The sequence below is a fragment of the Cavia porcellus genome, unplaced genomic scaffold, assembly GCF_034190915.1.
Source record: "Cavia porcellus strain 051 isolate PalLab524CR breed Dunkin Hartley unplaced genomic scaffold, mCavPor4.1 scaffold_49, whole genome shotgun sequence".
Taxonomy (NCBI): Eukaryota; Metazoa; Chordata; class Mammalia; order Rodentia; family Caviidae; genus Cavia; species Cavia porcellus.
The window spans coordinates 2798199-2820703 of NW_026947532.1; the positions used below are offsets into that span (position 1 = coordinate 2798199).

The 22505-nt window shown below is 60.6% G+C and overlaps 1 protein-coding gene and 1 long non-coding RNA gene across 8 annotated transcripts in view; one reads left to right on the forward strand and one right to left on the reverse strand.

Annotated features, from left to right (window-relative positions):
• Ralgds (ral guanine nucleotide dissociation stimulator) overlaps window positions 1-22505 on the forward strand; it is a 38316-nt gene that overhangs the window by 14381 nt on the left and 1430 nt on the right. For 4 of the 7 annotated variants that reach the window (XM_005003938.4, XM_013153497.3, XM_063244124.1 and 1 more), the window contains exons 2-17: window positions 12199-12309; window positions 13100-13293; window positions 13759-13854; window positions 14373-14566; window positions 14735-15126; window positions 15733-15948; window positions 16254-16357; window positions 16638-16722; window positions 17968-18036; window positions 18367-18453; window positions 18929-18961; window positions 19251-19372; window positions 19530-19625; window positions 19895-20096; window positions 20226-20468; window positions 21337-21451. In XM_005003938.4, coding sequence (XP_005003995.1) covers window positions 12199-12309; window positions 13100-13293; window positions 13759-13854; window positions 14373-14566; window positions 14735-15126; window positions 15733-15948; window positions 16254-16357; window positions 16638-16722; window positions 17968-18036; window positions 18367-18453; window positions 18929-18961; window positions 19251-19372; window positions 19530-19625; window positions 19895-20096; window positions 20226-20468; window positions 21337-21451 — 2359 coding nt within the window. Of the gene's footprint in view, window positions 1-4599; window positions 4866-12198; window positions 12310-13099; window positions 13294-13758; window positions 13855-14372; window positions 14567-14734; window positions 15127-15732; window positions 15949-16253; window positions 16358-16637; window positions 16723-17967; window positions 18037-18366; window positions 18454-18928; window positions 18962-19250; window positions 19373-19529; window positions 19626-19894; window positions 20097-20225; window positions 20469-21336; window positions 21452-22505 lie in introns of those variants that run through there. The other 3 variants (XM_003470742.5, XM_003470741.5, XM_063244125.1) reach the window with 3 other exon arrangements.
• Window positions 221-4441, reverse strand: LOC106027911 (uncharacterized). The gene is made up of 2 exons (XR_001201492.2): window positions 1414-4441; window positions 221-1014 (listed from the first exon to the last, which is right to left on the reverse strand). It is a non-coding gene; the product is annotated as an uncharacterized LOC106027911 (long non-coding RNA).

Below are 22505 nucleotides of genomic sequence, written 5' to 3' on the forward strand. Positions count from 1 at the left end.
CAGGAGTCCCGGCTGCCATCCTGATGTGAGCCAGGAGGCTGGGGCATCTTCCTGTTCATGGTGCCACTGGCGCCCATGCCGCCAATCCAGTCACGCAGCCTGGGGGAAGAAGGGGGGATGCCCAGCAGCTGTCACTGCAGCCCGGACCCCCACCCTGTGATCTTGAGTTACCATGGGCTTTTCTGTCTCCTTTATGAACTGCCCTCCCAAGCATGGAGAGTCAGGTGGCACTGGTTGTTTTTATTATTATCATCATCATCAGTCGTTTCTCTGAGGCTCAGGGATGTGAAACCATAGCTAGGAAAACACAGCAGGACTCGAATTTGAATCTGGGCTCCAGATGGGAAGTTTCCTGAGTTTGCGGGACAGAGCAGCCCTCGAGGCTGGCCACACCGGGAGGTGCCACCATACCGTGGTGGCTTCAGGGTGGTACTTGACTAAGGAAGCACAGGAAGGCGACAACCCCGGAGGGGTCTCTGGGGCCCCTCTTGGGTGTGACAGTGCCATCTTGTGCCTAGTACAGCTGGGGATGGAAGTCACCGACCCCTGGCTTGGGAACAGTGTGGGGCCAAGTCTGGGACGCCTTGCTTGGCTGTGTGTGTCCCCAGGCTTCCCATGCCCATCAGCAGCACTCTGTGGAGGCTGAGGAGGTCCAGGGTGGGGCTCTTCCATAGTCTCCCCTTCTCGCCGCCCCAGTGTCTTGCGGGGGGGGGGGGCATCTTGAGTCTCAGGCTCCATTTCCCATTTTGTGTCCCCTCTATCATGGGCCAGCACACATCAAATCAGTGGCCCTTAGGGGTGTCAGAATGGTCGGGCCACCAGTGCTGCACGCATGGGGACAGCAAGTCACATCTCTAGATGACACTGGGCTGCCCTTTTGGCTTAGAGAGCTGGGGTCATGAGGACAGTAAGGCCTTTGCCATGTCGTGCAGAGCCCATGTCCCTAGCTGGGGCTTCTTTGGCGGCTCCAGGTGTTGCTGCTTCTTGTTGTGGCTGTACTTGGTCAGTGACACCCTGTGAGGTCAGAGTTGGAGTGATGGTGATGTCACATTCCTGTGGCCTCCTCAGGGTTGACACTCCAGTTCCCGCCTCCCAACTAGCTCTGTTCAGCCTCCAGCGTGTGGGGACACCCGTGTGGTCCCCGGAGCTGAAGGGGAGGCCACCGATGGCTCCCCGGAAGCCGGGCAGAGGAGGCTGGGCCCCGATAGGTCCTCCCACTGTCTTCATGCTCCCACACTTGCCAGCTGCATCAGCTGCCAAGAAGTGTGCTCAGCCGCCCACACAGGGCCACCCTAGGACCCAGGCAGGCCAGGAATGGTGATGTCCGTGTCATGTCAGGGAAATGACAAGGGGCTTGGCCGGCCACACCCTCCCTCTAAAAGTAGAACACCAGACAGAAGGGTTGACCTCCACCTGCCGGCAAGGGTGAAAGGCTTTTCTGCCAGGATGAACCCGTGTCTGCGAAGCTGGCCGCCGTCCTCACGAGTCCATAGTCGCCCCAACATTGTTTTGTGCCTGGTTCTCTCGGCTGCATCCTGTTGGGCAGTCCCCAGAACTCTGATCCAGACCGGAACCCATAGGGTCCTGACTGGGACATCAGCAAGGGTCACATTTATGAACTACTTGAAAACATTCACCAAAGGATGATGGAGGGAAACCTGCTGGGTGGACAGAAGGACATGAACCAGGGCCCGAGAAAGAGGCCCAAAAGGGGCTCCAAGAGCTTTGGCTGCCATGTATCGGGGGTCTGGTGGAGGCTGTGGAGCCTCGAGAACCCAGTGTAGTGTCCTATAGATCAGAGGTGGTGACTCAGAGCCAGGGAGTGACGGACAGTGATGCCCAGAGGCCTGTAGCAATACTACCCATCGGCTCCACCCGTTCCTCTTGTCACATGCGGGAACGTGGACCTGATATGATCAGGTCATCCGAAGTTACAGGAGGAGCGGAAATACGGATTTTTACATGAAATCACCTGACCTTTTACTGTTGGCTAAAAAATTTAAAAACATTCTGCAGGCCAAAGAAAACATGTATGGGCCAGATTTGGCCTGGTTCTCATCTCCAGCTGTCAGCTCCCAGCTCTTAGTCTCTCTCCAAGGAACATGCAGAAGGTGTTCGGGGCATGGTTTCCGATTGGGGGGCAGTCATGGCCCCCCAGGAAGGGCAGATGTGCTGTGGGGGCTGGGAACAGCTGAGCAAGGGCCGGAGACTCCAGTCTACCATAACCCCCACTTCCTGGGGAGGCGGTGCTGTGCTCTCTCCCGTTCCCACTGCTTCCAGCAGATTCCAAGCGCAAGGGTTAGCGTTAGCCCTGAGCCTCAGACACACCCAGTGGCATCCCAGCTGTTCCAGTCCCTGGCTCCCCTGACACCCTGTCTGCCCCCTGGGAAAGGTCTGAGCATGCGTCTGCAGTAAGGGCAGCGTAAGGACTGCTGGGCGCACAGCCAGGAACGTGTAAATGGCAAAGCCGGCCATGTGTCACAGCCTTACCAGGGCCTGACACTTGTGATCCCATCTCAGTGGCTGCTGGGAGCTCGGTGGCGGCAGAACATGTCAAGCCAAGCCCTCTATTTCTTCTGTTAGAACCCCAAATAGACACAGAGAAAATGGCACAAACACCCCCTTTCGGGTGCTGGGATGATAAGCACACCTAGTTTACTTTTTATTTTGACACAGTCTTGCTAAATGGGGCTCAAACTTGTGATTCACCTGCCTCAGTCTCCCAGGACACTGGGATTACAGGCACAGGTCACCATGCCTGGTTTCTTTGTTATTTTTTTTTTCAACCGCCACATTCTTCAAATCAGTCTAAAATCCACAGGCTACATTTCGCTGGTGTGTGTCTCCTTTCCCTTTCATTTTTTCCCCTAAGTTATGTTTGTGGAAGAAGACAGGTGGTTTGTCCTGTAGGGGTTCCGTACACTGCTTTTGGTGGGATGCACGCTGGTCTCATGTACCCTTCTGTCCGCTGTGAGTTCCCCCAGCAGTGGCTCCAGGTACGGCCTGGTACGTTTGGATTTTGGTGAGATCACAGTGTGCGAGGTGCTGTGTCCTTTCTTCCAGTGACACGTGCTCCCTTGTGCCTGTTTTGGGAGGGTCCTGCAGGACCCAGGGCACCCACCGAGACCACCCTGGACCCGGCCTCCCTACGCTGTCTGCAGTTTTACTCTTTATGGAGAGAACTATGCTGTCACAGTGGGGTGACTTGCCCTGGGAAGGGGATCACAGAGTGAGGAAGGGTTGGGCTGGGCTTCCCTGGAAACCAGGGATGTGTCTGTGTGCGCGCACCAGGGCATATGTGTGTGCAGGCCTGTCCTTTCTGTGTGTGTGTGCGTGAGTGTATGAATCTGCCTGTATACAGGGAGAACCGTAAGCTGACTTACCAAGAAAGAAGCCACAAAAGGGTTGAGCCAGGCAAGACAGGAATTTTGGAAGAACAGGCAGACAACACCCCAATGTGATAGCACACACCTGCAATCCCAGCACTCAGGGAGGCCGGGGCAGAAGGATCACAAGTTTGAGTTTCACGTAGGCAACGTAAAGCGGCTGTGTTCAAAAATACAAAAACGTGAACCGCTCTGAGGATCTGGCTCAGAGAAAAGGCCCTGAGTTGACTCTCCAGCACCATCACAAACCAACCAACCAAAGGGCCGCTGCAGAGCAGAGGGGATGGGTGGGCAGATGATGGGGATCCCCCCACCCCAGCCCAAGTCCATGAGATGCAGGAAGTGGGGCGGGAGGCAGGCAGGGTGCAGTGTGGCTAACTCCTCTCCTCCTGGGCGCCTCTGGACAGCAGTCCCCCCCAGGATTGGAGGCAGCAAGGGCAGGCAACACAGCCAGCTGCGCAGGGGCTGGCTTCTCAACTCCTCAGCACCAGGCCCCAGGGGCAGGCTTCCGAAGGGGAGAGCCCGGTCCCTCTGGTCACCTGCTGTCCCGCCCGGTGCCACCACCACCTGGCCTTTCCCGGAGGCAGGACTAGGAGCTCACCCTAAATCAAACCGGTATTTATGACACTGGCCTGAGTAGAGAAATATTTTAGCACCATGCCCAGCGGAGCCTGCCCTGCTTCGACCCTCCCTCCCGCAACGCAGCAGGCCCAGCTCCAGTCTGCCCCGCCTCCACCGGCCTGGCCCTCCTCCAGGGGCGGCTGAGGCCTAGGGATGCGGGCAGTGCACCCCCACCCCGCCTCGCCTGCGCCAAGGCCGAGATCAGCCTGCCAGCCACTCGGAGGAAGTCACTCGCATTACCCGCGGTTTCCAGGTGCTGCGCGACGTTAGGCAACTTGGGGAAGGCCGCAGAGCCAGGGAGGGGTTTCGCTGGAATTCGAGGGAGGTGGGTCTGACTTCAGCACGCGTCAGCGTGGACACACCTCACCGCCACGCAGCACACACCCACACGCTCTGCACCAGCGCGGGCACGCCCAACCCGCAATCCCCAGAGGCGGCGGGGGGGGGGGGGGGGAGAGACGCGCAGGCGCCTGCACAAACCCACCCCGATAGGCCCCGCCTCCCAGCGCAGGCCCCGCCCTTCGTGGCTCCGCCTCCCTGGTGCAGGCCTCGCCCCCGGGCTGACCTCACGAGCTGCGGCGGGCGCAGAGCGCTGGGAGCGCAGCGCCCCGGCCGCCCCGGGTCCCGCGGCCCCCCGGCCGGCGCGGCGCGGCGCGGCGCGGAGTGGAGCCGTCCATGGTGCAGCGCATGTGGGCCGAGGCGGCCGGGCCCGCGGGCGGCGCCGAGCCACTGTTCCCGGACTCACGGCGGAGCCGCAGCGTGTGGGACGCCGTGCGCCTGGAGGTGGGCGTCCCCGACAGCTGCCCCGTGGTGCTACACAGTTTCACGCAGCTCGACCCGGACCTGCCGCGCCTGGAGGTGGGTGAGCCGGACCGGGCCGGCCGGCGTCCACAAGGGCCGGGGCCGGGGTCCTGAGGCCGAAATCCTTGGGGCCCCAGCCTGGGCAGCAAGCGGGGCAAGCGGCTGGAAGCACCCCTGGAGGAATACCCTGGGGCCAGAAACCCCCAGCGTGGCCCAAGCCCCTGCACCCCAAGGAGATCTCTTCCCGCGGCGCTGTCCCTGTTGACTTCTGTGGCCTCTGAGTTGCCACCCGCAGGGCCGGCCTCCTTTAACTCAGTGGTCAGCCCGGGCCTGTCCCGACAGTGCCGGCTCCCTCATGCAGGTGGCCAGCAGTAGGGGTGGCATGAGTCTCCATTCCCAGAGGTGATGGGGGCCACTGGGGCCTCCTGGGAGAGAGCGATCAGATGACCAGGGAGACACCAGGGCAGTGAGTTGGGGGAGTCACCAGTCTCCAACTTGTGGACCAGGTGCCCAGGCAGTGAGGGACAGGGCCTTGCAGACCAGAGTGTGAGTCATTTTTGCCTGATTAGAAAATGTGCTGACACCCTAAATTTGTAAGGATTGAGAGAATTCATAGACGGGAGGTAATCTGCCTGTTGTGGATTGTGTGAGGGTAGCAGGCTAGGGGGCCTGGTCTCTTCTTTCAAGTGTCTCTTCTACTGGGGATAGTGGGCTATGTGTGACCACGTCCACCTCTGACCATGCACCTGATGCCCTGCATTGGAGGGAGTGGGAGATGGGGCCTGGCTAAGTCATGTTTCTCTGCTGGGGGAACCCCAGGCCCAGAACCCCTCCAGATCTGGATAGGTGTGCAGGCCAGGCCTCAGTCCTCGTGGCAGCACCACGCGACCCCTGGGAGTGTGGGGGTGGGAGACCCACACCAGCCAGGCGCTCATCTGGCATCCATTATGTCTGGCAACGCCTAGGGCTTTGTGTGCTGCGAGGGTCTGGCCTGAGCCGGGCAGGTTCCCGGCCAGAGTTTAGTATGTTTCTCTCTGTCTCAGCCCCACTGCATCCCTAAGGAGCTGAGGGAGAGGCAGAGTTGAGCTCCATTCCTGCCCTGGTAGCCGTCTTCAGCCCCCAGCCCTCTCTGCTGGTAGATGCAGCCGGCGCCGCTGTTTAGAAATCAGAGGGGAAGCTTCTGGCTGGGGCAGGAAAACCAGGGTCCTGGCAGGAGAGGAGGCCACTGCCGGAAACCAAACACAATGACCATTTAGTGTGGGCCTGGAGGAGGGGGCGGGGAAGTCCCTGTCCCTTCTGCCAAGGCCCTCATCCTGGGACTGACTTCCTGGTGGCTGAAGCATGCCAGAGCTAGAGCTGCCCTGCCTGTGGTCCCTGTCCTCTGGAACCACCAGGTGGTCCCCACTGCCTTCCTCCATCCCTATCCCCGCCACGCTTCCACCCGGTCTTTCCGTCTTGGAGCTGCCAGATGTCCTCACACATCTGCCTGTTATTTTGGTTCTAAGCCAAGCCACCACTGTCCTAGCCTGACCTGCATGTTCTGTGCTTCCTGGAGGTCACTGGCTCTGTGTCCCTGCCTTGGGACAGGCCGTGGCCTGACAGGGTAAGAAGAGTTTACAGGTCTGCAGCTCCTGTCAACTCCAGGTGCTGCCCCCTCGTTCCACCTGGCATAGATCAGACTGCATCACAGTGCCAACCCCAACTCCCAGGGCACAGGGGCAGAGGTGAAGCCCCTGTCCTAGATAGTCACACAGACAAGAAGGGTCATAGCTAAGACTTGGCCATGGGCTGGTTTCCCCAGGGAAACCTGCTGGGTATAAGAGGCAGCAGGGGTCAGAGCAGGACAGGGCAGAGCTGTGGAGAAAGGGAGCCTGGTCAGGGAGGAGGGGTCAGGGCTCAGGGGAGGCTTATTTCTAGTACAGGGACAGATGGAAGTGCTTCACACCAGAAGAAGGGGGAACACAGATTCAGTGAACCCCGGTGAGCCAGTTCTTTGTATGAGGGAGGGAGACCCTGTGCGAAGTGATTGGCATGCATTCTGTCATTTGGGGTCGGGACTATTAATAGCCCATTTGATAGATGAAAGGACTAATGGGATTGCACCAGGTTAATGAGCCGGTTAGTGCAGAGGTGGATTGTGACCCAGAAAGCCTGCCCGTGAGGCCTGAGTGTGCTGCGGGTAGGACAGTACGGACTTCTCTGTGCTTGCAGAGTGCCTCGCTTGTCTGCTCCCTTGATCACACTGTGTACAGCTCCTCAGCTTTCACCCCGGGGCACTCTCCCCTCCCTGCCATGCTGGTGACCCTGAGGCACTGTCTGAGGCTCGCATGTGTGGGTCCTTGCGTGCATACTTGGTGCTGGAATCCTCAGCAGGGTTCCCTGGCTCACTCAAAGTGGGACCCCTAGGAGCCTGGAGAGCTGTCAGATTCAGGAAGGGACTGTCCATCACCACAGGCCCCAGAACTTTGCTTTTCTTCTGGGACACAAGAAGGAGAAGGCGCAGCCCAGATGGCCTGGTCCTGGGTCCTCTTTCCTTCTCTAGGTTAGGAACGCTCAGGCACGCTGGCCCATTTTCTGGGAGGCTCTGGGTGGCCCTGGAAAAAGGAGGAGGAGGAGGTGGGGGACAGCAGGGTACAAGCGCAGGCTGGTGTCTGATCCTCAGTCAGGATGTCCGACAAAGTCTCCAGGCACTGTCTGCATCGCTGGTGAGGACCAGATAGATTTGGAACCAGTCCTCCTTGAAAGCAAACTGTACGCAGGAGGCAGTTCCAGGAGGCTGCACCCAGGCCATGGAGGACTGGCTCCTGGGGGCGGCTGACTGACTGGTTGGCTGGCTGCCTAGGCAGCTCCCACAGCGTGGAACCTCCATGCTCTGGTTACCCTGTCCCCGAATTGGGCCCCCAGCCCCCCATTCCCCAGAGACACTGTGTTCCTAAACATGCCTCCCCAGATCCCACTCTGGAGGGACTGTAGTCAAAGCCTGCGTGGCATGGTGCAGGAGGTGCTGGACATTTTGCACACCCAGCTTCCTTAAAGAGAGAGCAGGTGATAGCCAGGGGTCACCCTGAGAGCGGTGCAGGACCGGTGTTGGGTGGGCCAAGGTGTGGCCTTGGGCTTTGCTTCTTGCTTTGATGGCTTTGCAGCCATGCCTAGAGGCACATTGTCCTTTCCACCCCAGAGGTGAGATGCTGGGGCCCTGATGGCAGAGCAGTATCCTCGGACATCAGCCAGCCCCTTTAAGCCCTGCTGTCCTCCAAGCATCATCACACCTGTCTGTGAGATGGAGATGTTGCAGACTCATCCTCCTCTTGGGGTTCTGGTGTGGACCAAGTGAGAGAGGCAGCCCGCCGAGTGGTCCACAGTGCCTGGCACAGGTGGCAGCGGCCACAGTTAGGTTTTCTGAGAAGTGCTCAGCAAGTGCCAGTGTGGTAGACTCCGGGGTCACGCTGCGGGTCCTTTCAGCGTCCCCAGGCTGCCACTCCCAGCGTTTCGGGCCGTGGTTTGGCTGGCACAGACCTTTTTCCTAGGACGCATCACAAACCTCCACTTAGATACAGTCGGAGGCACCGGCCCAGCCACCCTGCCACTTGTGTGACCCAAGGAAGTCCTTTCTGTCTCTGGCCCTCCTCTGTATCTGTGTCATGAGAGCCAGCCTGTGTCTGAGGTTGTGACCGTAGTAGAAGCAGCAGACAGACCTTGTGTGTCCCCACCAGCTAGGAGTCCAGTCCCTTCCCTGGCTGTCATTTCCTGCCTCCTAACTTGAGCATACCCCTGCCCTGCTGTTTTCTCATCCAACAGGTGGGATGTAAAAAGGATTAACCATAATGTGTGTGCAAAGGGCCTGGCACCAGGAAGCACCCACGTGCACTGCACACTGCAATCAGCGATGGTGGTGGTGGTGGTATAGGGCCTGGACCTTAATAGCCAAGGAGCCAGTCTGCCCTTCACTGCTGCCACCAGCGACGCCCCCTCCCAGGCTGGCCTTGTGGCCTGCCTGTATGACAGTGAGGAATGGGGGGTGGAGGAGGGTGCGTGGGCAGAAGGACAGAGGGTACAAGGCCAGGGTCGTGCCAGGTCTGCTCACCCCCACCTGAAGCATGTTCTTCCTCCTGCAATGCTCTTCCTCCTCCTGTTCTTCCTCCTCCTGCAATGCTCATGTGGCCCTCAGCAGGGCACAGGCTGGCGGGGAGAGTTCCTGTGACTCCTGGTCAGCCAGCACAGGCTGGTCCCCAGACTTGGCTTTCAGGGATCAGGATACTCCCTCGTTGCCATGGCAGCCAGGCACTTTGAAAATCTCCAGCAGAGGCCAGAGCTAGCTGCAGTGCCTGAGGATCAGGAGCGTGGCCCACCCATGGCTGACCCAAAGTCCCTGCACCAGTCCTGCCTATGCCCTAGGGCTCTGGGTGCGGGATGCCTACCCAGAATTGAATGGCCAGCCGAGGGCAAAGGGCCGTGATGCTTGGCACTTTCGTCTTCCTTCCCTTGTGGAGTGCATGGTGTAAGAGCTGAACCAGAACCTCGACCCTGGCCCTCAGCCCCCAACCCAGGCCCCACTGCCTCTGTAAAATGGGATGGGAGCTCTGCCACCTTGGACCCAACTCTGATCTGTTCCGTGTTGTGACCATCGTGTTCCAAGTGAAGGCAGAAAAGTCGGGGGGGGGCGGGGGACCAGTCCCACCACAAGACTTTGGGGGCGCCGCCCGCTGAGAGAGCCCTGGGGAGGGACCCATGTGACCAGAGCTCGCCATTGAGGACTCCACAGTGGCCTTGGGCCCCTGAGCACCACCTGGGGGAGTATGGTGAGGTCTCCAGAGGTTTAGAGCTTCTCCTTCTGCCTTAGCCCCAGCTTTTCAGGGGCAGCCACAGCACAGCTGGAGGCCTCGGGGATCTGGGGCCCTGGCTGTAGCTCCCACAGGAAATGCGCACCACAGTACGGTGCTGGACCACAGTGGAGGTGAGGGTGGGTGAAGATGCCGCCCCAACTGCCAGCATGAGCACCTTGGGGGAAAGAGCAGGACTGGGCACATCCTGGACCCTCCGGGGCCCTTGCCACCTGTGTTCCGCTTTAGGGGAATCTGGGCTTGACCTGTGGCTCCCTCCCTCTATCAGCTGGGGACAGGGCATCCTGCTGGCTTGTTACTTTGAGCACTGATCAGGTGACACAAACTACCCAGGCTGTTTCTTCTTCGTGTCCTAGGGGCTCTGAGCTGTGTCCTGGGGACATTGAGGGGTAGAGGGGGTCCCTGCTTTCTAGGACCCGGGGGACACAGCCACTTTCTATCTACTTACTGATCCAAGTGTATTCAGATGCACAGCTAGCTGTTCCTGGGGGCGCAGGGCCCTGAGGACATCAAGTGCAGGGAGATGGAAAGAGTAGAATCCTCCCCTCAGGACCCAACCAGCCACGTTGCTTGCTTTGCTTTTAAGAGCTGAGTGGCTGCCTGGATGCCTGCCCTCAGGGAAAGCATTTTCTCCGCATCAGCTCTTTACTAGGCCACTCCTTGGTGTCCCTGGGTGCTGGCCTCCCACATGGGCTGTCCACTTCTGGGCAGCTCTTAACAGAAGGTGGCCCAGGGTACCCTTGGGTGCCTGGTCCCTGTGCCTCTGACTCCAGTGTCCCCAGGGCTGTTGGCTGTTTTCCTTCTCTGTGTCTGGAAGGGGGGTCCAAGCCTTCTGCCCAGGACCACAGCAGCACCGTGGTCGCAGGCGGCCGATGTCCCAGTGCCTGTGCCCAGCATCACTGTGTGCCCAGCTTTGTTCTGGTTTCCCTCCTGTGGAAGGAACCAGAGAAGACAGGGTTCACACTGTGTGGGCCGGGAGCAGCTCCCCATCTGTGCGACAGAGGGGTGACTTCCCAATGTCAGGCATCTGTGGCTCGACGCCCGCCTGTACCCCTCCACACATACCAGGCTGGCAGAAGGGGCCCTTTGGGGGTGGGGGAAGGGCACAGGGATCACATGACACCCAAGCACAGTCCTGGCCAGCTGCTGGGCTGCCGCCTGCCTAGGGCCATGACTCCCTGCATAGACCTGCTCAGGGATGGCCCAGGCCGCCTGCACCCGGCTCCTCCTGTGGTGGCCTGACCAGGGCTAACAGTGCCCTGCTGGGAGCTGGCACCACGCTGGGCTTCCTAGGGATTCAAGTCCAGTGCCCTGTGGCAGGTGTCCCCTACATGAGCCCCAGGACTGCTGCAGCAACTGGGGTGCTAAAGGCCCAGCTGGGCTTGATGTGGCTGAAGCCCCTGTGAAGGGAAGAGGCCCTGGCAGCCAGGCCTGGACCTGTAAGAGCCTGGGAGGTGGCAGAGTTGAGGGGGCACACCTCCCAGCCTCCAGGCTACCTCAAGACCGTTTGCCCACAGGGGCAGGAGAGCTGCTGTTTCGGATTCCTGAGACTGGAGGGAAACTCCCCCTCCAGCGGGGAGGTCACCCTTCCTCCTTGTGGCCTGCTTTGGGGGTGTGGCAGTGTCTACAGGTTCCCCAGCTAGCTTCCAAGAAATGGAGCTGGCCCTGTCTCCAGAGGAGGCGGAGTTTGGGAGCTCAGTGTGATATCCACACTTGGTGACAGGAAATACATTTCCCGAAGATGGCCTGGCTGGGAGCCTCCCAGAGCCCTCTGGGGGTGGGCGGAGGTGAGGGAGCCAGGCTAAGGCAGCACCTCCACCTGGGCCCCCTGGAAGCCACACCCTCAAGTGGTGGGGGACACCACATGTCCCAGTGCTGGCCGAGCTGCTCCACCGGTGGCCCTGTGCTGGGCTCACATGCCCAGTTCCTCCCTAGACTCACGTCCTCATCTTTGCCGCCAGCCGCCTCACCATCTTGAACACACCCCTTCCCTGGATGGCCGGAGCTCAGCGGCCTTGCCGCCCTTGGTGTCTCAGCCCAGGCCAAGCCTACACAGGGGACCCCCCCCAGCCTCCTAAAAGAAGGGCCTTGCCTTTCCACCCTGGGGCCTCAGGAGTGGCCAGGTGACCTCTTCCTGTCTCCGCCAAGGCCCCAACGGGGTTCTGCGAAACCTCAGTGCTGCCACCATTCATATCTGTCCCCTCTCACATGAGGAGGAACGGGCGCTGGGAAACCCTCAGTTGCCCAAGCAGCACAGGGCATGAATGAGCAGAAGGGGAAGGAAGTGGCCTAGAATGTGGCAGTCTGGGATGCCCCGGACCTGCCCCAGCCTTGTGATGCTGGCTCCAGGGCCAGGTCATCTGGGGACGCAGGCCGGACAAAGAGGATGGGGGTGAGGAGGTTAGCCAGGATGGGGGTGAGGAGGTCGGCATCTGCCCCAGTACTCCCGTTTCACCCAGGGCTGGAGGTCTGTGCAGCTGCTGCCCTCAGGCACCAGAAGCTCGTACAGGGTCATCCCCTGATGGCTACTCTGGGCATTGTCGTTGCAGAGCTCCACGCAGGAGATCGGCGAGGAACTGATCAACGGGGTCATCTACTCCATCTCCCTGCGCAAGGTGCAGCTGCAGCACGGGGCAAGCAAGGGCCAGCGCTGGCTCGGGGTGAGTACAGCCCACAGCCAATCCACCTCCTGGCCTCCTTCCCAGGACCGCCCATCCCAGTGGACTCTGGATCCAGTCCCACCCACACCTGGCCAAGTGCAAGGGCCACCCGAATAGGAGTGGGGACACGATTCACCTTAGGTCGAGGGTGTTCCCGGTTCATCCCCACTCCCACACATCATAGGCGTCAGCTACTGGTCCTGCCGTGCAGTCTGCCAGCCTCACCAGTGATCACGTGCAGTCAGCCATTCTTCATCCCGGGGCCCCTATGGGTCAGAGGCTGGGGATGACTCAGCCCTGCAATGTTCCAGAAGGGAGGTGATGCTGCAGCTGATACTGCTGTTGGACCCAACCCCATCTGTGCCCATTTCAGCCTCTGTTTTCTCATCTCTGGAATGGGGTGTTTGTTCAGAATCCCTGGGATAGTGCTGTTATCTGAGGTTCCGTCACAGGACCGTCCCTTTGTGGTACTGGAAATGACCTGGGGCCAGATGCAGGCCAGGCAAGCACTGTTCCGCTGAGCTGGGTCCTCACCGCTTTTTACTTCATTTGAAAGCAGTCTTTCCAGATGGCCCGGACTGGCCTTAAACTCATAACTCATGTCCTCCCACCTCAGCTTTCCAAATAGCTGTGGCTACAGATGTGGCCCCGAGACCTTTTCCTCCTGGATTCAGTGTCCCCCCTCTAACCGCAAGCCACTCAGGGCTTGGGAGCTGTGAGCTGAGCTTGACCCTGCTGGAGGTGGGCTGTGCTGACGCCGTGTCCCTTTCCTACTGTCCCCCGCCCCCAGTGCGAGAATGAGTCAGCCCTGAACCTCTACGAGACCTGCAAGGTACGGACCGTGAAGGCAGGCACGCTGGAGAAGCTGGTAGAGCACCTGGTGCCCGCCTTCCAGGGCAGCGACCTTTCCTATGTCACTGTCTTCTTGTGCACCTACCGCGCCTTCACCACCACCCAGCAGGTGCTGGACCTGCTCTTCAAAAGGTGCACACCCACCTCCAGAGGGGGCCGGGCAGGTGGGGGGACTCACCAGTTCCTCTCTGGGGCTAGGAAGGCCTTGCACCCCTCTGAGCCCCAGTTTGCTCTGGGAACCTAGACTGCTTGAATGCCCCTCCTCTGCAAAGGGTATCATAAGGACCAAGCGGAAAAGGCCCTGGAAGCGCCTGAGGCCTCAGGCAAAGCAGTGTCCCCATTCAAGAAGGAGACCCCAGTTTTCACTAGGACACCCCATCCCTGTGCTAGCCCACTCAAGAACTGGGGGGTGGACTGCAGAGCCTGTGGCCTGCTGAGATGGCTGGGAAGGGGCTAACGGTGCAGTAGGAAGCACTGGCCATGCAGGCGCCTTGCCAGGCAGCGTGTAATCCAGTGAGGGAGGCAGGGCCCTCCCTGCTGCCCTGGCCCCCTTTCCTTCGGGGGTCACCCAGTAACACTGGACGTCGTCGTAAGCAGGTACGGTAGATGTGACGCCCTCACGGCCTCCTCTAGATATGGCTGCATTCTCCCCTACTCCAGCGAGGACGGCGGGCCGCAGGACCAACTCAGAAAGTAAGTGAGCTTTGGCCTAAGAGGGGAGGCTCCTCGTGGGCATTTGGGGCTCAGGGGAGTGGGGCACACGCCAGCCCCCACCCCTGTGATTTTCTGGGAGGGTGGAGGTCTGGTACTTTGCCCGCAGGAGGAAGGAAATGAGTGGTGGGTGGGGTCCCAGGCACCCCAGGAGTAGAGCAGAGGCTGCAGCTCCGAGCTGGGCTCAAAATCCATCCCAGCCCCACCACATCGTGGGGAACAATCTGCTCCCCTGGTTGCTGCAGGGCAGTGGCACCCTTCAGGAGCAGTGTCCACGGGAAGACAAGGCCCATATGTGTCCAGGGAACAGTGCGGCAGCCCGAGGCATCACTGACCCAGCCAGGGCCCAGGAGCAGCGTGGGAGTGGGGGGAGAGTTAAGCAAGGGGAGAGCTGGCCGGCCCCAGGGCTCCCTGAAACCCTGACAGGGGGAAACCCAGGAGCTCAGCCCCACAGCAGGGGAGGCCAGACCTCTGACTGCTACCTGCCTTTCCGCCCTCAGCGCCATCTCCTCCATCCTGGGCACCTGGCTGGACCAGTACTCGGAGGATTTCTGCCAGCCTCCAGACTTCCCCTGCCTCAAGCAGCTGGTGGCCTATGTGCAGCTCAACATGCCTGGCTCAGACCTGGAGCGCCGTGCACACCTTCTCCTGGCCCAGCTGGAGGATATGGAGCCCAGCGAGACTGAGCCTGAGGGTGAGGAGGCATGGGGTGGGTCCCTGAGAGAATAGGAAAAGGGGTCTGTGCTGGGCCTTGGACTGGTCGGGTGGTGGACTGCTGTCCGGACAGAGAGGTCCTATTGGGGGTCAGCGGCCAGAATAGCTTAGTGTGAGGCAGTCACACTGAGCATCTTTTGTCTCGCAGCTTTGTCACCAGCTACGGTGCTCACTCTAAAGCCAGCCGCAGAATTGGAGCCCGCCCCGGTCCCGCTTCTGACGTCCACTCCTATAGCAGCGCCAGCGTCGGGCCCACAGCTGGAGCCAGCATCACCTCCCGAGCCAGAGGCAGCTCCAGCCCCTGCCCTGGAGCAAGAGCCATTGCCCGAGCTCCAGCCTGCAGCAGTGGCCATCACAGAGCTGGAGCCCACTCTGTCTCAGACTCTCGAGCTGGAGCCGGTCCCGGGGCCTGGGCCAGCCCTTGAGCAGCCCTGGCCTCCTCCACCAGTGGCCACAGAGAATGGACTGAGCCGGGAGAAGCCGCAAGTTCTGGTGTTCCCTCCCGACCTGGTGGCAGAGCAGTTCACACTGATGGATGCGGTGAGTGCGCCCGGCTCCCCCCCACCCCCCACTCGACATTCCCTGCCTGACTCCAGCTGCACCATCGCACTCTGTGTGGCCTGGGTGAGTTTCTGAGCCTCGAGGCCTGGACTCACCCCAGGGCAGTAGACTCTGGTCTGTCCCTGCATCCCCAGGGAGTGGCCAGGAGGGTTCAGGAGCAGACAGATAGGCTAGGCAGGCAGGCTTGATGGGGAGGGGTGCACCTGGGGGCCTCACCAACCTCAGTGGACACCTGATGTGTACTAGAGTCCACAGTAGATGCCCTGCCGGGCCCTGAGAGGTAGTACATGCCAAACGCGTGTGCACAGCCCTGAGCAGCGGGCAGGAGGTGTGCCCTGGCCTGTGCGGGTGGGAGCCGTGTCCTGTGCTTGGACCCACATCGGGCAGGGGAAACGCCACACTCGTCCTCCTGCCATCGTTTCCCCCAGGTCACTCCTGCACATGGGGAACAAAACCCAGTGAGTCCCATAAGGTTCCAGCTGCATCCTCAGCTTCTGAGCTTCAGCCCTGACCGCTAGGATGCAGTCCTGGCCCAGAAAACTGTGGTCTGTGGCAGGGCCGGGTGACACTGACCCTCTTCTTCAGGAGCTGTTCAAGAAGGTGGTGCCCTACCACTGCCTGGGCTCCATCTGGTCCCAACGGGACAAGAAGGGCAAGGAGCACCTGGCTCCCACCATCCGTGCCACCGTTGCCCAGTTCAACAACGTGGCCAACTGTGTGATCACCACCTGCCTCGGGGACCGGAACACCAAGGCCCCAGACAGGGCCCGGGTGGTGGAGCACTGGATCGAGGTGGCCAGGGTATGTGGCCAGAGGGGCCTGGCACCCTCTTCCGCTTTTCCCTTACCCTGCTCTCCGATGAGGCCTGAGGTCAGAACCCCTGCACAGACCTCAGGCGGCTCCTGCCCAGGTCCACACTGCCCACACCCACTGTCAGGGGCTCACTGCCTCCCGGTGCCAGTCCCTTGGGTTGAGCTGAAACCCTGCTCTCTCTCACCCCGGGTCCCTCACCCACCCTGCAGTGTCCCCCCAGGCATTGTCTCCTTAGGAGCCGGGCAGGGTGGGGACAGTGTGAGCCCCAGCCTGACTCAGAGATCCCTCCACAGGAGTGCCGGGTCCTGAAGAACTTCTCCTCCCTCTACGCCATCCTGTCTGCCCTGCAAAGCAATGCCATCCACCGCCTGAAGAAGACATGGGAAGATGTCTCCAGGTGGGTGTCCATGCCCCTACAGAGGGCCCCAGGCCACAAACCCCAAGAGCAGGGCCACAGGGTAGAGGTGGCGGTAGATCTGCCTCAGCACCCGACTTCCCCAAAGGAGACTTGGAAGTTTTTAGCAGAAGTAGGGGTGGGGTCAGGGTCCCCTCCCTCACCCGCAGAGCCTGGTTGCAAACCACCCGGGCAGGTAGTTCCGTCGCAAAGGAGCCTGGCTTTGCACCTGCACCTCTCCATGCCCCTCCTGACAGGCGCCCTCTTGCTGCCTCTTCCACAGGGACAGCATCCGAATATTCCAGAAGCTGTCTGAGATTTTCTCTGACGAGAACAATTACTCTCTGAGCCGAGAGCTGCTCATCAAGGTCAGGGGGGCCCTGGGGAGCGGGACACAGGGAGGACGATGGAGCTCTGGTTCCTGCCTAAAAGGGTCTCTGCAGAATTCCAGGCCCCTTGCTTCCCTAGAGTAAAGGAAGAGGGATGTGTTTGGCCCTTGAGCAGATGAGATGGGGCAGTTTGGGGTACAGGAGGCCCCTACTCTCTGGACGTAGTAAGAGCAGCTGGTTGTTCTAGGGGAATGCGTGAGCCGGTGGGATTCGCAGGTGTGTGGCTTCTTGATGTGACTTAGCATCCTCCAGACTCACTGGGTGGATGGAGGGGGTATGGTTGCCTCCCCCCATACCCTGCCAGCCCATGCTGCCCCCACAGAGCCAGAGCCCTGCTCCTCGCTGCATGCACAGTACTGCCAAGGGAAGAGGCTTCCTGGGATGGGAACTTGAGGGGCCACAGGGGGGCCACAGGGCCCAGCTGGCCACCTGGGGGACCAGAGATGCAGACCCAGGAGGCAGAAGTGGGTGTGCTGTGCAGCTCCCCCTCTGCTGACAGTGGAGAATGTTAACAGGTCCCAGGAGCCTCCATGCCATGGCAGGTGCTTGGGTGGCTCAGAGGTACCGGGGACAGGTGACCTCTCAGTGGTCCTCATTGACCCACCCCAGAAGCATCCACAGATAGAAAATGCAGTTCCCACCCCCACCCCCACTCTCGCTGTGCTGGGCAGTGAGGTGGCTTGGGAATTCCTGGTTCTGATGGGTGAGGGCAGAGTTACCCATGGGGGAACATGGTAGGAGGCTCTGTGGGGGCAGGAAACATCCGGATCTGCCAAGGGTCCCTCTCAGGACACAGGCACCTTGTCCCTGCCCTCCTGTGGCTCTGCTTGGCTGGGCGTCCTGGCACCACCACCACCCCCCATTGAAAGGTTGGTGAGGCTGAAGGTCTGCCCTCTGGGTCCCTGTGGTGCCCTGGGCAAATTGCCACCCTCTCTGGGCCTCAGTCTCCTGGAGGATAGTGGACCAAGCAGTCTGGGTGCTGACGTCGTAGCAGGACACAAGGTCCAAGGGAGACTGCAGGACAGGAGCCAGAGCAGGAATTCGACCCTGAGGCCTGAGCCTGCCAGGCAGCGGGGAGTCTGGTTCCTGCTGCAAGGAGGCCAGGCCAGGTCTGAGTGACCCTGGAGGGCTGTGGGGGCCTGGGAATCAGTCCTCAAGGTCAAAGTTGGGGCACTGGAGGGACGGAGTGGGGCGGCCTCACTGACCTGTCATCATCACTGGCAGGAGGGGACCTCCAAGTTTGCCACCCTGGAGATGAACCCCAGGAGAGCTCAGAGGCGGCCAAAGGAGACGGTGAGTGACCATCAGGCCTAGGGAAGAGGGGCTTCCCTGCCTGAGGCTCCCCCTCCTGGCCAGCTGGCACTGTGGAGGGATGAAGACACGGCCTGGCACAGCCCTTGGGGGAGGGGTGCAGGCAGGGGTCAGAGTACTTTGGGGGACCTGCCAGATGCCAACCTGGAAGGTGACCAGAGACAGCATGGGGACCATGGGGTCCAGGAGGGGAACCAGAATTGGGGTAGTCACACTGCCCGGGCAGCACAGAGGGGGAGGCCAGGATGACAAGCCCAGAGGGGCGGGGACCCTGTGCCTCACTTCCCACCTTCCATCCGGTGCCACCCCTAGGGTGTCATCCAGGGCACCATTCCCTATCTGGGCACTTTCCTCACTGACCTGGTGATGCTGGACACTGCCATGAAAGACTATCTGTATGTGAGTGAGCCGGGCTGGGGCCGTGGTGGGACTGCCCAGAGGGCTGGGTCCTGAGGCCTGGGAGGGAGGGAGGGCCCCTCAATGATCCCAGGGCCTCCACACCTGGGGAGCCTTGTGGCTGAGCCCTGTATCCCTCTTACCTGGGGACCCCCGGAGCTGCCCAACATTAGAGTTGTCACAGGGCCTCTTGGGTTAATGGCCGTGGGCTGCAGAGTGGAGCTGGACACTCCCAAGTCTAGGAGGCTCTTGGTGATCCAGTGGGACCATCTCACTTGAGGCTTCAGTCTCTCTATTGTCACAGATAGGGCAGGCAGGGCAGGCAAGTAGGTTCAAGAGCCTCTGTCCCCGTCCCTGCCCTAGTCCTGGTGTGAGTGCACCCTGCCTCCTGGTGGGCACAGCTGGCAGTGCAGCCTGTGACAGGTGGCCTCAAGGGTGGAAGGGCAACTCCTGATGGCCACCACCCTCTGCCTTCTAGGGGCGACTGATCAACTTCGAGAAGAGGAGGAAGGTGAGCAGCCACTGCCCTCACAGGCGGGGGTCCTGCCTCAGAGGACATTGGGCTCCACGTGCCCTGTTGGTTATGGGGAGGTCTCGTGCCTAGAGCAGCCAACCCAGGGAGGTGGGGACAAATTAGGACCCCACACAGCTTCCTGGACAGGCTTCTGACCCAGCTGTGAGAACAGTGAGGAGGAGCCTGCCGTGTGGGCTGGGCCCAGAGCACAGACCCAGACACTGCCCCTGGCCTGCCAGCTGGCATCCGCCCAGGCCCCTCACCCCCATCCTCACCTCTGCCCCAGGAGTTCGAAGTCATTGCCCAGATCAAGCTGCTGCAGTCAGCCTGCAACAACTACAGCATTGCACCTGAGGAGCGCTTCCGGGCCTGGTTCCGGGCCCTGGACCGGCTCAGCGAGGCGGAGAGGTGAGGTGGGGCAGGGGAGAGGTGAGGCGGAGAGGACCAGGCACAGCCAGGGTGGGCCGTGCCTGATCGTGGTGGCGGTGGCTGGGCTCTGGCTTTTGGAGGGGCCCTGGGAGGGACACGTGTGGCTCCCACCAGCTTCACACCACCCCTGCCATAGCTACAGCCTGTCGTGTGAGCTAGAGCCCCCGTCCGAGTCGGCCAGCAACACCCTCAAGTCCAAGAAGAGCACTGCCATTGTCAAGCGCTGGAGCGAGTGAGTGCCCCACCGGGCAGGCAGGGGCTGGAGATGCTTCGGGGCTGCCCCAGGTGGGCTCAGGAGCCACATGGGCAGACTGGGCCCTGCCCACGGCACCCCAGCTTCGGTTCCTCCACCCTGATTGGGTGCTAGGAAGTGATCTCGGCAGCCAGGGCTGGAGTCCCCACGCCTGACCCCACACCCAACCTGCTGCACAGAAGGCCCTGGGAGGCAGCATGGCTCCGTACCTTGGGACGTCCCTCACATCCACCCGCCCTTCTGTCCAGCCGCCAGGCCCCCAGCACCGAGCTCAGTACCAGCAGCAGCTCCCACTCCAAGTCCTGTGATCAGCTCAGGTGCGGCCCCTACCTCAGCAGCGGGGACATTGCCGACGCCCTCAGTGTGCACTCGGCCGGCTCCTCCAGCTCTGACGTGGAGGAGATCAACATGAGCTTTGTCCCCGAGTCCCCGGATGGCCAGGAAAAGAAGGTGACGGACGGCCTACCGCGCCCCTCCCCTCCTCCCGTGTCCACACAAGGAGGTGGACACGGAGGCAGAGAGCTGGCAGCCAGCTGGGCCCCAGCACCCCAGCTCCGCTGACACCTCCGTCCCCTGCAGTTCTGGGAGTCGGCCTCACAGTCCTCCCCAGAGACCTCTGGCATCAGCTCGGCCTCCAGTAGCACGTCCTCATCCTCAGCCTCCACCACGCCTGTGGCCGCCACGCGCACTCACAAGCGCTCTGTCTCGGGGGTCTGCAGCTACAGCTCCTCGCTGCCGCTCTACAACCAGCAGGTGGGCGACTGCTGTATCATCCGCGTGAGCCTGGACGTGGACAACGGCAACATGTACAAGAGCATCCTGGTGAGCATCCAGCTGGCTCACGGTGGACAGGGAAGAAGAGGACAGCGGGCGGCTCCCAGTGGGGAGGCAGGGCATGTGCCCAGCCCCCAGGAGGGCAGGAGCTGCAGGTCAGGGGGCTTGGAGGGCAAGGTCAGGAAGTCAGAGCACGTTCAGAGCTTGGGCTGCACAGAAAGCACCTGACTTTCTCACAGAGGGACACAGTGCAGGAGTCCCTGCACTGGTGGCTGTGGTGTGCCCAGGACTCTTACAGTCTGGGCAACCCTGGAGCACAGAGCTGCCAGGATCTGCTCATGGAGTGTGTGTGGGCATGGGCAGAGGAATCCTGCTCCCCTGGGGCTCTGCTTCAGATAAGCCGCTTGTAACTCCACAAACCCCACCCTGCATGACTCACTGCGGCCAGCACAGCCATGGGCTGCACTCACCTGCATGGCCTCGTGTCTGGGCCCCACATATGCTCTGGGCATCAGGGTCTAGGTGCCTGGGGGTCTAGCTTGTCCACCCACACTGCTGCAGCCTCCAGGGAAGAACAGGCTGGGGACCAAGAGAGCCACTGACCAGCCAGCCAGCTTCTCCTCCCTTGGGGTTGACCCAGAGGCCATCTGATCCCAGCCTCAAGATCCCATTGTGTTTGAGGGCCAGCGACTGGCCAAGATGGCCTGGGTCTTGGCCTGGGAGGAAAGGCCACTGTGGGAAAATGGGGCTGGGGAAGCCAGGGAAGAGCCTGCTTGTCCTGCGGAGGCCACTTCAGAGGCCAGGCAGCAAGGCCCCTGGACACTTGAGGAGAGGTGGCTCCGTGTCATCTCTGGCCAATGTGCCCTAGGGAACCTCCAGGCCCCATGCCTGATGGCCTGTCCATGTCCTGACCCAGGTGACCAGCCAGGATAAGGCTCCTACCGTCATCCGCAAGGCCATGGACAAACACAACCTGGACGAGGACGAGCCCGAGGACTACGAGCTGGTGCAGATCATTTCTGATGACCGTAGTGAGTCATGGCGAGGGCAGGGGCCAGGCCCAGCACTGCTCCCAACCCGAATCCAGGTCCCCGGGCTCAGAAAACACAGCAGCCGGGGGAAGGTGGGCACGGCGCACCTGTGAGCTGCCCTGGGTTAGCCCCCAGGTCCCCTTGCTGCCGCTGCACCTTCCTGGCACATGAACAGGCATTGCAAAGCTGAGATCAGCAGGGCAGAAGAAGAGAAGTCTTGCTGTAGACAGGCCTGGCCCATTGGCCCCTACACGGGCTGCGTGCTGGCCAAGAGAGAAACTGGACTTCAGGTCAGGACAGCTGTGGCCCCGTGTACCACATTTAGGCCCAGCCACCCAGGACTAGTTAGAGCCAGCGAGTCCAGCCTTAGCTGAGAGTAGGCTCTTGGCTGTTGGATGGGAAAGGGCCCAGAGGAAGGGCTTGCTTGGTCCCTGGAGCCCTCGGGGTGTGAGGCCGCCTGGGCCCTGACAGCACAGCAAGGCAAGGTGAGGCCTGCCCAGCCGGTGTCGGAACCAGCAAGGGCAGGGCATGGGCAGCACAGAGGGGCCCTGCCGGTGCCAGGCTGAGCTGGGCTGCTCTGGGCTCCGCATCTCTCTCTCTCTCTCTCTCTCTCTCTCTCTCTCTCTTTCTCTCTTTCTCTCTTTCTCTCTTTCTCTCTCTCTTTCTTTTTCTTTCTTTTTGATTCTACTTTAAAGAGAATCAAACCAAGCAAAATGAAGCAGAATAAAGCCAATCAAAACAAGCCAGTGTAAGTGACCCAGGGTTTCAAAACAAGATAATAGGAAATCAACAATGGCTACCATAATGCCTCGTATTGTCTCCAGAATAGCTGCCCATACCTTCAGACATAGTGAAATCAAACAAAACAGAACAGAATAGAACCAATAAAAACAAAACGATGAATGCAATTCGAGATTTCAAAACGAGTAAGTCCAAAATGGCTACTCTATCTTGTTATCTTTGAAATAGCTGCTCATGCCATCAGATACAACAAAATCAAACAAAATAAAAAGGAATAAAACCCAGCCAAACAAAACAACGGAAATGATACTGG